This window comes from Neolamprologus brichardi, chromosome 8 (genome assembly GCF_056152115.1).
Source record: "Neolamprologus brichardi isolate AB-2024 chromosome 8, ASM5615211v1, whole genome shotgun sequence".
Lineage (NCBI taxonomy): Eukaryota > Metazoa > Chordata > Actinopteri > Cichliformes > Cichlidae > Neolamprologus > Neolamprologus brichardi.
In genome coordinates this window covers 23,335,090-23,348,811 of record NC_142111.1, presented here as the reverse complement: position 1 = coordinate 23,348,811, position 13,722 = coordinate 23,335,090, and the positions used below count along the sequence as shown (strand labels likewise).

The 13,722-nt window shown below is 40.4% G+C and overlaps 1 protein-coding gene across 4 annotated transcripts in view; it reads right to left on the bottom strand.

Moving 5' to 3' along the window:
- LOC102792380 (rho GTPase-activating protein 44-like) overlaps positions 1 to 13,722 on the bottom strand; it is a 109,925-nt gene that overhangs the window by 24,935 nt on the left and 71,268 nt on the right. For all 4 annotated transcript variants that reach the window (XM_006793196.2, XM_006793198.2, XM_006793199.2 and 1 more), the window contains exons 7-13: positions 11,591 to 11,708; positions 9,488 to 9,556; positions 9,302 to 9,383; positions 7,821 to 7,948; positions 5,642 to 5,753; positions 3,070 to 3,151; positions 2,893 to 2,973 (exon numbers count right to left, since the gene is read on the bottom strand). In XM_006793196.2, the coding sequence (XP_006793259.1) occupies positions 2,893 to 2,973; positions 3,070 to 3,151; positions 5,642 to 5,753; positions 7,821 to 7,948; positions 9,302 to 9,383; positions 9,488 to 9,556; positions 11,591 to 11,708 (672 nt within the window). The remainder of the gene's footprint in view (positions 1 to 2,892; positions 2,974 to 3,069; positions 3,152 to 5,641; positions 5,754 to 7,820; positions 7,949 to 9,301; positions 9,384 to 9,487; positions 9,557 to 11,590; positions 11,709 to 13,722) is intronic.

Below are 13,722 nucleotides of genomic sequence, written 5' to 3'. Positions count from 1 at the left end.
CTACATCCATCCCAATATGTTCCGGTCAGTTTCAAACAGCAGATACTGTAGTGTTACAGCTGCAGTCTGAATGATAACTGCGTGCCTGCTGAATGCACGAACCACACTGAGGCAAAGCTTATTATTGCAGCCAACCATTTCTGTGTCTGATGTTTTCAGAAATGGATGGGCTGGTGGATGTCTGTAGCTGAGCTGAATGACTCATCCAGAGCTGAACATCAGGCCGCTCATCACGGCAAACAGCAATCATCTGGACAGGCCTGACAGGTCTCTTCAGAGGAGCACCGTCTAAAAATACGTCGCATTTGTGCGATTCGATGATGATGCTGACAAGTGCCGCTGCACCTCGCTCTCCTCGTTTCTGTACCATCACTTCCTCTCTTCCCTTTCTCTGTCAGCCCTTTCCACTTTCTTCTTTTGATCAGAAGACAAGCCTTTCAGCATTCTGCATTTAATCCAGCAGCCAACACCTGGGATGCAACGCCTCTTTCTCCACACTGTTTCATAAAGGTCAGACTTTCTCTTTTCTGGCAGGTGGTGATAAGTAGCGCACAATGAATCAGCCTCCTGAAAGCTGGAAATCATTTTTCAGCTTTCAGGAAGCAAACAGATACCAAGAAGTGACTGAAAATGAAAGAAGAAAATCCTCGAGAATCAATAGAGGTAAAGCGATATAGCTACGAGTTATTATCTCCCGATTCCACAGCTACCCTCTGATCTACAGAATGGTATTATCTGTATTGTTTCTGGTTCACGCTCAAGTTTCTGAGGAACATTATTCCAGTGTCAAAATAAATAAATATAGTGAAGTGATAGAAGGAGGCCTAATCACAGATTGTTGGTTTAATAGTCTGGCTGCCACCATCTCGGCTTCCATTAATCTGAACCTGACCTTATTTGAACCAGTACTAAAGCTGGCTAGTTCAGGTAGACAGTGATATTAAAATGGATGCTAATGTGAAACAAAAACCTTTGCATCTCCTCTGAACAGTTGACTCCCCTCAGTGTTATTTAGAAGAGAAATAACCATATTTCACAGCCTGCTACAAAAAATATATTTGGTTTTGCCTCTTTTGCCACAAGCATACTGAGGATGTATGTCATATATCTCTAGTTTAGAAACTACAGTGCCCCCACTTCACACTCGCGCTACTTTCCATATCACGTTTTTTCGATTTCTCTGTAATCTCACAATGAAGTTTGTTAAATCTTATCACTGTGTCCACTTGAGTCTGCTTGTGGGTTCACTCCCATTTACTGGCCACTGTGACAGTAAACTAGGTCTGGTCAAAGAAGAGTATAGTCTAGTGTACTCTAGTTTAGTCTAAACAAAATGCTCCCAACCTGTTGTCCTCATTAGTGCATAACTTAAAGCCTTAAAACAGCAGTAAAAGAAATGTGTTACTGGCGGCAAAGACACTTATTTCTGCTCTAAATTTGGGCATTTTGAGGGGATTGATCTTAGACTGTACCAAAAAGATGGGCTTAGCCTCTGATACATTGTGGAAGTGTTTGGTCACCATGATGGTGGTTTGGAGCCAGATGTGACCATACTTAGACAATAAGTTGCACTTCTAAATTATCAATAACTAGCTTTTATTTGCAAACTGCAATCATACTCATAAAATCTACATAAATATGTGCAACACATAAACACACATACCTGCTAATTAGCCTAAATCACATAAATATACTGGAATTTCAGTAACTATATGTGAGTCACAAATGTCTTGGATGGTCTATTCTTCACAGCAAGTCAAACAGTTTGTTGGATAATTCCATTAAAATGTTAAAAAAAGGCACAAACCCTCTGTAAAAGTCCAGTTCATTGATTAATTAGCAGCCATGAGGCTCAGGAGAAAACAACTGGCAACAACTCCTCACCAATTAAAACCACTGAGCTGCCCTCATACCGTTTTGGGTATAACTGGGGGTATAACTCCCCATAACTGGGGGAAACTGTGCCCCTGTAAACATATTCCTGCTTTAAAGTTGGGCATTTTAACATGGGAGTCTGTGGGGACTGACGGATGATCTGATATCGTCGTGTTGGTGTTGTTCCCAGATCATCATGAAAATGTTGTTCCAGGTTCAACATTGCAAGTGACCAATCACATTATTGTGACGTTATTCTTTTGCGCACCAACCCATTCGTGCATTTATGAAATTCCAATGTTGCAAGGACAATATCAATTCTGCTTAGCGTTTATTAAAGGGTTAGGGTCCGTTGATCGGCGGACAAAGGCGGTTTCTCGCAGCTTAAGTACAGTTTTTTGTTTTACGCTGGTTTTTCCGAAGTCGCAAAAGTATGACATCACAACATTCTGATTGGTCACTTGCAATGTTGATCCTGGAACAACCTTTAGTATGATGATCTGGGAACAACACCAACACGACGATATCAGATCGTGCGGGGACTGACTGCCTTTTGGCATTTGCCTCAAGTGGCCATTAGAGGAACTGCAGTTGTTGGTGCTGGCTTATTTTGCAAAGCAATTTTGATTTAGGTTTTTCTCTTTGAACTTATTTACACACTAGAGATGCAACAGAAACACTCAGGGACAGTCAGCAAAGATACAGGTGACAGACTGGGGACTCAATGATATGAACATTTTGGCCCAGCTATTTCTGACCATCAGGTCACTTTGTCATGTCTTTGGTGGTTTCCTTCAGTTAAATGAACTCCTCTTTATAGGCAGAGCCAGCCAGTCTTATATGCAGTTATATAAGGAGGTAAGGCAGAAAATAGACCTGACTCCTTCGATATGCAGTTAAAAAACACAAAATGAGACTGACTGGGATGTTTCAGCTGTTTAACCAGATTATTTGGCCCATATATATATAAAAAAGAGAGAACCAGGAGGGGAGTGAAAGATGGAAACGCTGACTCACTTAAAGTTGGTGTTGTTGGCTGAAGGGAGTTTCTCACAGGCATTGAACAGAGCCTGCAGGCGCTTGTCTTGATCTTGAATGCTGCAGGACGACATGAAAGATTGGTTGTAAAACAACAGTAGAAGAAGAAATGTCTTTAACATGAAAATGGCAACATTGGTCTGAGATGATACACACTTTGAGGCTTGGATCCAGTCATTGTAGAGTTCAAAGGTCATTAATGGTTCAGGGAGCTCGCGCAGGTAGGACTTCAAAGCACCTGGAGAGAGCACAGCAAGAACCATGGTAAATACATGTCTGTACCCGTGTATTTCAGCACATAGAAGCAACTGTAGAAGGAAAGAAAGAAAGGGAGAAAGATGGAAACAAAACAAGAAAATAGAGAAGCAAAGAGGAAAAGCGGGAAAGAAAGTAAAAGGAAGCAAGTAAGGAAAGAAGATAGCAAACAGGCAAGGAAGGAAATGAAGAAAGTAAAGACGTTTATCAAGAAATAAACAAAGAAACAGAAACAAAGATGATAAACGTTTTGAAGCAACCATCTGCTCCATGATTAGTGCTTCAGCGTGGACTCTGTCTGATCCAGCCGAGCCCAGATCTGATCGTATATACTGCATGAGAGTGAGCGTAATTTCCTGCAGCTCACTGCACAATGGCATTAAATCTGCTTTCTCTTGCCTCCATCACTAAACCTGCTTGTGATCACGCTTCAAATGTTTAAACGAGGCTTTACAGAGAAATTGAAATATTCAGCAGTGAAAACCATCTCCTACCTGCTATTTTCAGTAAGATTTCAGATTAAATCACTTTATATAGGAGCACATCTTATGTGATGTGTATATATTCAAATTCCAGGCTGAAAGGCCTTCCTTGCCAGCAGTCTCCATTACTCTGGTCCCCATGACAAAAAGCCAGTGGGATTTTCCATAATTACAAACACAAGTATGTTTATTCAGAACAGAAAATCAAAGTCAAATGATTGTTTTCATGACTAGAAAAAGTTTATGTGCCTGTGAAAAGTCTGTCTGTGCACGGTTTGTCCCATTAAGTGCCCAGAAATGAGTCCCACTGGTCTACGCAGCTATCCTGTAAAACTAAACAAATCCACATCGAGCTTCCGTCTGACCAGAGCTGAGTTTTCCTTTACTGATAAGGAAGGACACAGCTGACGTGTCGTCTTCTCTCTTTGGCCTGCCGCTTCCATTCCTCAGAGGGATGGACGACAAACAGCTGTGTATACATATGCATATACATATAGGTGGTGCGCTGATGGTGCAAAATAAATGCCTGCAGTTACACTGAACCAGGGCTTCCACCTCCTCCTCCACAGTGGGACGAATTAAATTTGCTGGTGGAGCTGACCCAGATTAATATGGGACCATTAAAGGGGAATACAGCGCAGAATAGGACATTTTCTCCACATGCTCCAGTGAGCTGTGAGTTAAATTGAGATTTAATGCTGCATTATTCTGCACTGGTTGAAAATGACTCTTTTTTTCTGACTTTCATACTCGGCTGAGAAATTAAAATCTTCACTGTGCATCAGAGAGGTTTTCAGTTTGTTTGTAAAAGCAAAGATTTAATAGTTTGGTCATGAAACAATTAAGACACATTTTTCCAACAGTAGTACGACGGCTAGGCGACCAAAAACAAACAAACAAACAGAGGATTTAAATGATCTAGCTCATATAAAAAATAAATCAAAATACAAACTGCGTTTTGCTACAATATTCTGTTGCAAAATAACAATCCAAAAACACAAGGACATCCGTAGAGTACGGCGGTTTCCTCAGCAAAGAAAACCAAAGAAGCCACTGAACATAAAACAAATGTTTTTGAAAACACACTGACGAATAATTTACTACAAATGCTGCAGATGATTATAACTGAGAGCCTCGTCATTTTAGAAATAAAAGAAAGATTACTAGCGAGACACCTCTCTGTGCTGAAAGGATGCTTACCATTAACTTTTATTTTTCGATAGAAAAACAGTCGGTGTGATAATTTTAAGAAAAATGCACTTGTTTTTAAGATAAAAATATTTTCCACAGCTTGTAAAAAGCTTTTCATTTGGAGATGTATGGTTTTCATCTGACGACAGCAATATGCTGCTGCAGTAAAAAAAAAAAAAGATCAATAACAGCGTCATAAAAGCTTGAAAGCTTTTCTTTCTTTTGTAGTTTGTCACAGTGCAGATTTAAAAGCGAATACGTGACAGAAACAAAAAGACGTTTTTTGTTGCATCCTCTCCAGAAGATGAAGAATCTGTCTGACACTAATCCCAGTTATATTTGGAATTTATCACTGGGCATTTCTTGGATAGTTTGTGGAAGAAAAACACTTTGCTTTGTCTGCAGACACGCGAGCAGTGACCACAGAATCCTAATCAAGCCTAAAGTTCCTGTGTCACACCAGCGTAAGGCTTTCATAATAACCTTTAAGAGGAAATTTACTGCAAACAGCAGCAGGAGAAACAAAGACAGGCAGCGGAAGGGATTAAAAATGTTTCTTTGATGCGAGCAGCCTGATTATGATTATATTCATTCATTGACAACAGGAGGGTAGCTCAGCATAAGGAAAATAACAGAAATGTACAAAAACTAGACTCCAACAAGCCAACGGGGGGCCAACTCATAAATCTACCCCTGTGAGGCAAATTTCAATGGATGATCAGTTGTCATGGGAACAGATGATGTACAACCAGGAGGCAGGGAGAAGGTCTAGGTATGTGGCAGTGTTGTTGATAGCTCACCTGCGATGGCGTGTGGGTCTGCGGAGTATTCTTGAACGTCTAAAACCCCGCAGTCCAGAGACGCCTTCAGCTTTTTGAGTTTGGAGGCCGAGGGAGCGATTCTGAACAAACCCTGAGACACAGAAACGAAGCCAAGGTCACTTAACTTCAACAGCAGGAGAACTACACAGGCTGAATTTATTATGTGTTGTAAATGCCAAATGCTAAATTAAAAGTCCAGCTTTCAGAATTAAAGGTGTCATTTCCCATTTCATCCATCCATCTATGCTCTACTTCTTATCTGAGTCACAGGGCAGCACTCTGAGCAGTAAAGGCTTCCTCCATTTGATACTGACGTCCTCCTAAAACACCCTGGTGCAGGGTGGTTGACCCATAGTTTTGAGTTTTGGGCTTCTAAGTTCTGTTCTGTAGTCACTTCATGTTGTTTCTTAGTTGTCGTGTTTTTCTGCTTTGTTCCAATTACTTTTATATCTACGCTTGTCCTCCGTTCAGTTTACTCTGCCTCCCTGCTGTTCCTCGTGTATTGTTAAGTATTCGTCTGTTCCTCTGTTTAGTTATTTCCTGTTTTATTTTGGTAGCCTTTGTCTTGTGCATTGGTATTTTGTTGTGCTTTTCCAGTCTAGTTTACCTGATTTGTTGCAGCTGGGCTCCCTGGTATTTCCCATCTCCCTAATTACCTGGTGTGTTTTTAATGTTACCCTCTCTGATGGTTGTGTGTCTCCTTGCCTTGTGTTCACTGAGTTTTTGCGTGTTTTGAATTTCCTGCTCTGCATGTAATTTGGCTTTCCCTGTATTGTAAAATACCAGGATTAAGGATGCATTTGGGTCCAAATCCTGGCTGCTACACAACCAAACCTTGTGCTGGGGCTGCTGCGAGGTCTTCTGACGCTTAGACATGTTTGAAAGACCTTGTCGAGAAGGTGTCCAGGAGGCATATTAGGAAGTTACCTGAATCATCTCAGCTGGTTCCTTTCAATGCTCCTGACCCTAATCTCTAAAGCAGGTTTGAAATGTATGTGTACACACAGGCTTTACCCCTAATACCTGATATGTAATCAATGGGTTACCTGTAGAATTTTTGAGTCACGTTTTCACTTTGTTTTTAGTAGTTTTAATGAAAAGTTAAACTAGTCAGGAAGTGACGTGGTTGCTTGTGCAGTTTGCCATCAAAACGAAGGAAAAGTTGATCGTAGTGATGTGATCACCTCGCTGAACAGGAACAAATATAGTAACCTGCAGCTAGCATGGCTCAGTTAGTTTGTCTTGTGAGTGATTGTCTGTATCACTTTATTCTCACTTTTCTCTCTCACCATCCAGCAGGTCACAGCATATATTTAACCCTCCATGAGCCTGGTACTGCTGGAGGTCTCTTCCAGTTAAAAATGGGTTCTTCCTTCCCACTTTTGCCAAGTGCTGCTCATTAGGGGATAATTTGATCATTGGGATTCTCACTGTAATACTCTATTTACCTTACTATAACAAACACCTTGAGGCAGCTGTTGTTGTTAGTTAAATAGCCCTAATCATCTGGCATGTGTGAGTACTGCCCAAGTGACATCCTTAGCACCCTTACAAAGCCAGCCTCTGCAGTTTCTCTTGTTGTTTTGAGTCACCCACCCACAGTTTATGGTCATAGATGAGAACAGGATTGGATATTGACCAGTAAATCCACAGTTTTGCTTTCATGCTCAGCTCTTTGTTCACAACAGCAGATGGATACAATTTCTGCTGCACCAATCCATCTGTCAGTCTCCTGCTCCACTCTCCCTCACAAGACACTGAGATCCACTTGGTGCAGCAGCACTCGGAGTGGGTGCTACATCCTTTTCCAGCTGAGAGAACCGTGTACTTGGACTTGGAGGCGTTAAACCTTGTTCCAGCTGCTTCATGTTCGGTTTCATGAAGCCAACAGCGCCACAAATTCTGCAAAAAGCCGATCCTGTAACCACTGAATCAGTCGCATTTCAGACATATGACATTACTCAATTATACCTATGGATGTATTGATGTGTGAGCATTAGTTTAATGTTCCAGCTGATTATTCGTTTCAGGCTTGGCCCCCGATTAGATTTCCCTCTGGTAATTAAGACTGACTTTATCTCCGCGGTGACCTCTGCAACATTTCACACCCATAAATGTGTTTCTTGTGTGTCGTGTGAAAAGCGGCCGGTTTGTTTACCTCCTCCTGCATGCCACACTCCAGCAGCATGGTCACACAGGCCTCGATGGGAAAGGCAATATCTCTCCCGCTGAGCGCTAAGTGCTCCTCTAATGGCTTCCCGTAACACGGTTTCTCCACCCAGGTCTCTGTGAAAACACACACACACACAGACACACACACACTTAGTTATTCACACACAAATGCCCAGATCATTCTGCAGCAGCTCTGCTTTTATGATCTTATGACTGCAGCGATTCAGAGTTTATCAAATCATTTTTTTCCAGACTGCAAAGCGATGCCAAAACAAATGCAAGGTTTTCACTATATGCAATAGTTTCCAACCCGACCATTATAGAGTTATACTGTGAATGCCGTAGTTAACAGAGACAACAGTTATTTGACATATTTTACTGGTAAAATGACAAACTGCGCTAACAAAAACACATTCATGGATAACATGACTCAATCACTCGCTCATCCACCCTATCAATATAGAAAGATTTAATATGATGTTGCAGAAAACAACACAGAGTTTCACACACAATTACTGTAATCACATTACATTTTCCTGTTATGTAGTAATCAAGTGCATTACAGTACTAATTTAAGTTATTAAACTACACCTGATAGTCACAATTATGTTGTTACTTGAGTTTTACAAGTTCTTTTCCCTCCATTGAGTCGTTTAAATCCAGACTTATTTTACCTTTGATTCTCTCTGATTTGCTCGTTTCGTCTCCTCCACGACTGTGTATGTTTAGCACCGACTAACATGTAGTTGACTTATTTCTTATCTGTTCTGTGTTTTGTGGAGCAAATTTAACAGCAGAAACTACTCTGCTCAAAATAAGTTAGGGAACACTTCATCATCGCATTACAACACAAAGCCAGTTACACTTCAGGGACACCAATCTGTCCACTTAGGAAGAATAAACCACTGTGGACCCATTTCCGCTGCTTTGGTGCAAATCAAAGTGACAGCAGGAAAATTTTCCCTCTTTATCCCTCCTGGCTGATTTTTGTCTAGTTTTTGCTTTTTGTTAGTTTCTTGTCTCTATGTCTAGGGCTTTTATTGTGAAAGGAAACACATGCATATCATCAAATCAGGTTTCTGCTCCAGATTGGACGTTTTGGTTTCTATTAAAGCAAAACACTGTAAAGTGTATCATCAGAAATGTAACAATTAACAATTAAATGTAACAATTTATAAAAATTTAAATTCTTCATGTTTAGTGCTATATGTGAAGTGAATGTGGCGACACTAACTTAATAACTTCAGTTAATGTTATAAAGAAATTCTCAGCAGCGTCAAACCAGAAAACACAATGCAGGTAAACGTGTGATAAAAGCACTTGAAAGGATAAACAAGCACCACTTTCATTTGTACAGCCCGACACATTGTATTTACCCTCTAATATGGACTATAGCAGAGGCAAATGTAAGCAGTTAGAGAGAAAGAATAACAAAATAAGACTGCAGCATGTTGGTCTGAGACTCACCCTGATGAGCTTTGATCTGAGGCAGAACACTCTGAAGCAGCTCTAATGACTTCCTGTGGTACTCTGCCTGGACTTCTATCAGCTAGACAGAGACAGACAGAAAAAGGCAATCTGTAGGGTGTGTTTCTTTTTCTTTTTTGTCTGTTTTAGTCATGCGGCTGTCTAAAGAGACGTGAGTGCACTTACTGTCTGGAAGTAGCTTGCATAGTCAATTTCTTTGGCCACAAAACTGTACATGTCTGCTGATAACTGATCCTGAAAACACATTTTGAAGCATAGAACGCATGAAAAACAAAAAGAGACACAAGGCACGTAACAGTCTGAAAAATGTGTTTTTGCAGTTCAAACTTTTGTCTATTTAGAGCAGGTGTATTATTATTATTATCATTTGATATACTGTCACATTAAAGAGTTCTTAGAAAGCATGGTAACTCAATTAATGTAGCTGAGAAAGAGCCATTATTAATGCCATTAGATACACTGTCATACAAATCAAAATATATGCTTCAAAAAGTGTCTAAAATAATTATTAATATAATCAAAGTACTCTCATATTTTTGGGAATACCTAAACCCAGAATTTCACACTAATTTATGGCCACTTGAAGCCAGCTAATAGCTAAAAGTGCTCATATCTGTATGTATAGACGTTAGGTTAAAAAAAATCTCTCCTCTTTCTTCTATTTGCTCAAAGTTTGTGTTCTATATTCTTCTGCCGAAAGTGGAAAGTTTGTCTGTTCTCACCTCATATCAGATTCAGTTACACACATTTGTGCAGCGTTAGAATACCAATCAGGTAAAACTGTGCTGAGCCAAAAAAACCCCAAAAACTCTATTTTGGTTTTGTAATTTCATAAATGACAAATTTCACAAAACTTTTGCCTTTCTTGTCTACGAGAGATAACATATCATGGCTTACTAGGATGCCTATAATGACGCGAGTCATTGCTTATTGTAGTAATTACACATGGTTGCCTTGTTTCCTGTATATTGTATACATAATAGGTCAAACGGTCCGTTAAAAGGATGTATATGCACATGCAGGATGTGGAAGCTTGAACACTCTTGGAAGCAAGAATGGGCTGTTTCAGGACATTTATAAATATCCTTGTAGGTTCACTTTACAAAAACATCAACAAAAAAAAGATGACAACAATCTACTTGATACATATAACAACAGCCTAGATAGATAGATAGTAGGGGTGCAACGATACACAAAATTCACGGTTCAGTTCGATACTTTGGTGTCATGCTTCGATATTTTTTCGATACAAAAAAAATGTTCATGCCTTTTTAATTTGTCATTTATTAAAATTATAAATATATATTTTAACTCAAAAGTACAGTTTTTAAATTTAATGTTGCTGAAACAAAAAAGTAATAAAATAAATAAATATATCTGATTGAGGAATCACTCAATCTTTGGAAAAGAGAGTTTATAACAGAGAAATGTCTCTTTCCAAAATAAAAGCTATACTATACGCTTCTTCTGGGCTATATTCTCAGCAGCATATTAAACATATCAGGTCCCCATAAGGAGAATCATGTGCTAACGTCTGTCTAAATGACGCGGGTAAAGTTTGTAGCATGCGTGCTTGTTGTTTTTGTCTGCTTCCACTTGTCTTTGCACTAGAATGATGTCGGAGTAAATGTGCAGTCATATTCGCTGTGTTCCCACTAGTGCTGTCAGCGTTAATTTCGTTGAAATGACGTTAACGCCACAACACGGCAAATCTCCGTTAACGAGCTACCGCGGATCGCCCGTGCTTGGGGCTGGACGGCCAACACGTTAACGAGCTAACTGCGCTAACACACTAGTTCCCACCAATGTAATTGAGCATTGCGTGGCACATCCAACATACTGTTTTACTTTTGCCCATGACACGCTTACCTTCAGGGTCATACTTCACATGAAAACCAAAATAGTTCCAAACGCCAGATCTGAATTAGGGTGGCGGAGGTTCAATTTGCCATGTTGCAAGGAGAGCTTAACTTCTGTCTCGCTAGCTTGCCCTGCGCTCAGTGAATCTGCCTTCGACTACTCCGCCTAGGCTGCACTGTCGAGCGCAGATCCACTGAGCGCTCAACACAGACAGCATCGTCAGAAGAAAAGTTGATAAAATAAATTAAAAATTTTGTATTGTTCCATACCAAACTGAAAGCACTGTATCAAACGGTTCAATATCGATACGAGTATCATTGCACCCCTAATAGATAGATAGATAGATAGATGGATAGATAGACTGGCGCTATGTTAGTTAGTTTATTGGGATAAAAAGTGATCACTGACTCGACAGATCTCCATGCGGTTGGCTGCCTCCTCCATCTCTTCCCTGAGGTGGTCGGCCTTGGCTCCTGTTGGCTGCAGGTTGCTGGACAGTCCCGAAGATTTGGTAGACTGAGAGTACCTGTGAGCAGAAGGTAGGTTTCAGTAAGAAGTGAATTTGAGTCACAAAAGTAGTCAGGATTTTTTTAGGGCAGCATGTTAAACTGTTAGAAGGCATTTTTCTTTGCCTTTAGCAGATCTAGACTTTTGTTCCCGAGTGAGAAAAGCATTGACAGCGAGACTTGACAGCTACTTTAACAAAGTGACTCACATAAACAAATCAAACTGTTGAAGGCAATGGATTAAGTCTGTGGCTGACAAAATACTAACACTTGTCTTTCTATATACCCTCATTTATTCAGCTTAAGCTGTTTTGTCTTTTAAGTATTGCTCTCAGACTCTCCTCTTCCCCTTCCATCCATCTGTCTGTCAGTGTAGATAATATGTAGAACTGCCAGAGGAGCTCAGCACACAGCAGCATAATGGGAAAAATTGCTTTAGATTTGGGTCACTAAAGAACTGGCTGGCTGGACCGCAGTGAGGAAAACAACATTTCTGCATGTCACTGTTCAAAATGGCAGTGAATCAGCTGAAAGAAACTGTGGCAATTGAACGTTTCAAACAGGATCAGGCACTACTGACTTTATTCTGCATCATCTAGACCATTAAAAGTTACATTTACCTGAAAGTTAACTGAAGTTAAGAAATAGCTGCATAAAAACCCTCAAAGTTACAAAGCCAGTGCAGTTGTGAGACATCAGACCAATCCTCTGCAGAGCAAAATATACATTTTAACGGATTATGTGGTGAGTTATTAATGCATGTGTATATATTAAAGCTGGATGCAGTCGACTGGTTTGAGAGACCACATTTGCGAAGCCTCGAACAGCTGCAATCTTAGCTTTTTGAAACCAGACATCACGCGCAAGAAACCGTGGGACACTCCATGCTCATATCGTGGACATACCTTGCTTTACTGCCTTTCTGGACACTAATGGGGACCATAATTTAAAAACTGAAAATGATGTTGTTCTTATTAAGATATGACAGCAGTGTCAAAATGCATCAAGAGCACAGAAGATCATCGAAGTACATGGAGGACATTTACAACACACGCCGCCTCAGCAAAGCCACCAGTATCTGTGTGAACCCCACACATGCATCCCACAGCCTATCTGAACCCCTCCTCGCGAACACCCAGAGACATACGAGCGCTTAATGAGCCCATCATGTTTGGACTACCTCACTGCAGCCGATAAAGCTCACAATCACAGCCTCATCTTCAGCAATTTACACTATATGAGCTATATTGGCAGATATTTTATCTTTAAATTTTAATTAGTTTACCAAGTTTCTAAGGAGAAGTTGCTTTTGTATCTCATTGGACTGTAAATAAAGGAATTATTTAAATCCATAAACTAATCAGGAAAACAATTCCTGAAGTCACAGATCAAGGGAGTCTATGGTTGCTTTCCCATAGACTTCTATAGAACAAATGTCTTTTTGTGACCAGGGGAGTCGCCCCCTGCTGACTATTAGAAAGACTGCAGGAAGCTACATGCGTCCTCTAATTTTATAATCTGATATAAAGCACTCCTTATGTCAGCACAGCCATAAAATCAGGCTTAGAAAGCCTTTTTTCTATCCAATTTCTATCCACTAGCATTTAGTTCTAGTCAAAAATGATAAACAGCACCCTCAAAATAAAATCCGCTTCTACAGCAGCTCAGGAAGTAAAGGTTTCATTTCAGTGTTTGAGCCTATTGCTTTAAACACCTTCACAGTGATACTCAATCTGTTTAGCAGGAAGTGTGAGGAGGAATCAGCCAGTGATCTGTGGTATTTGAAGCACGAGTGTAACAGCTACAGACATCAGTATGAAGGTCCACACTGAGTGTGTTCGTTACAGAGAAAAAGGACAGTCTGGTTTAAAGTGAGGTTTTCACACACGGGCAGCAGTCTGCGGTGTGAGGCAGACGGCAGCGTCACGGTGTGCAACAAAATCCCAGTGACATTCAGTGGGAAGCTGCACAGCCAGTCCATTCACAGCTGATGGAGTTTCTCCGATAACAGCCAAGCCTCTCTCTCACACACAC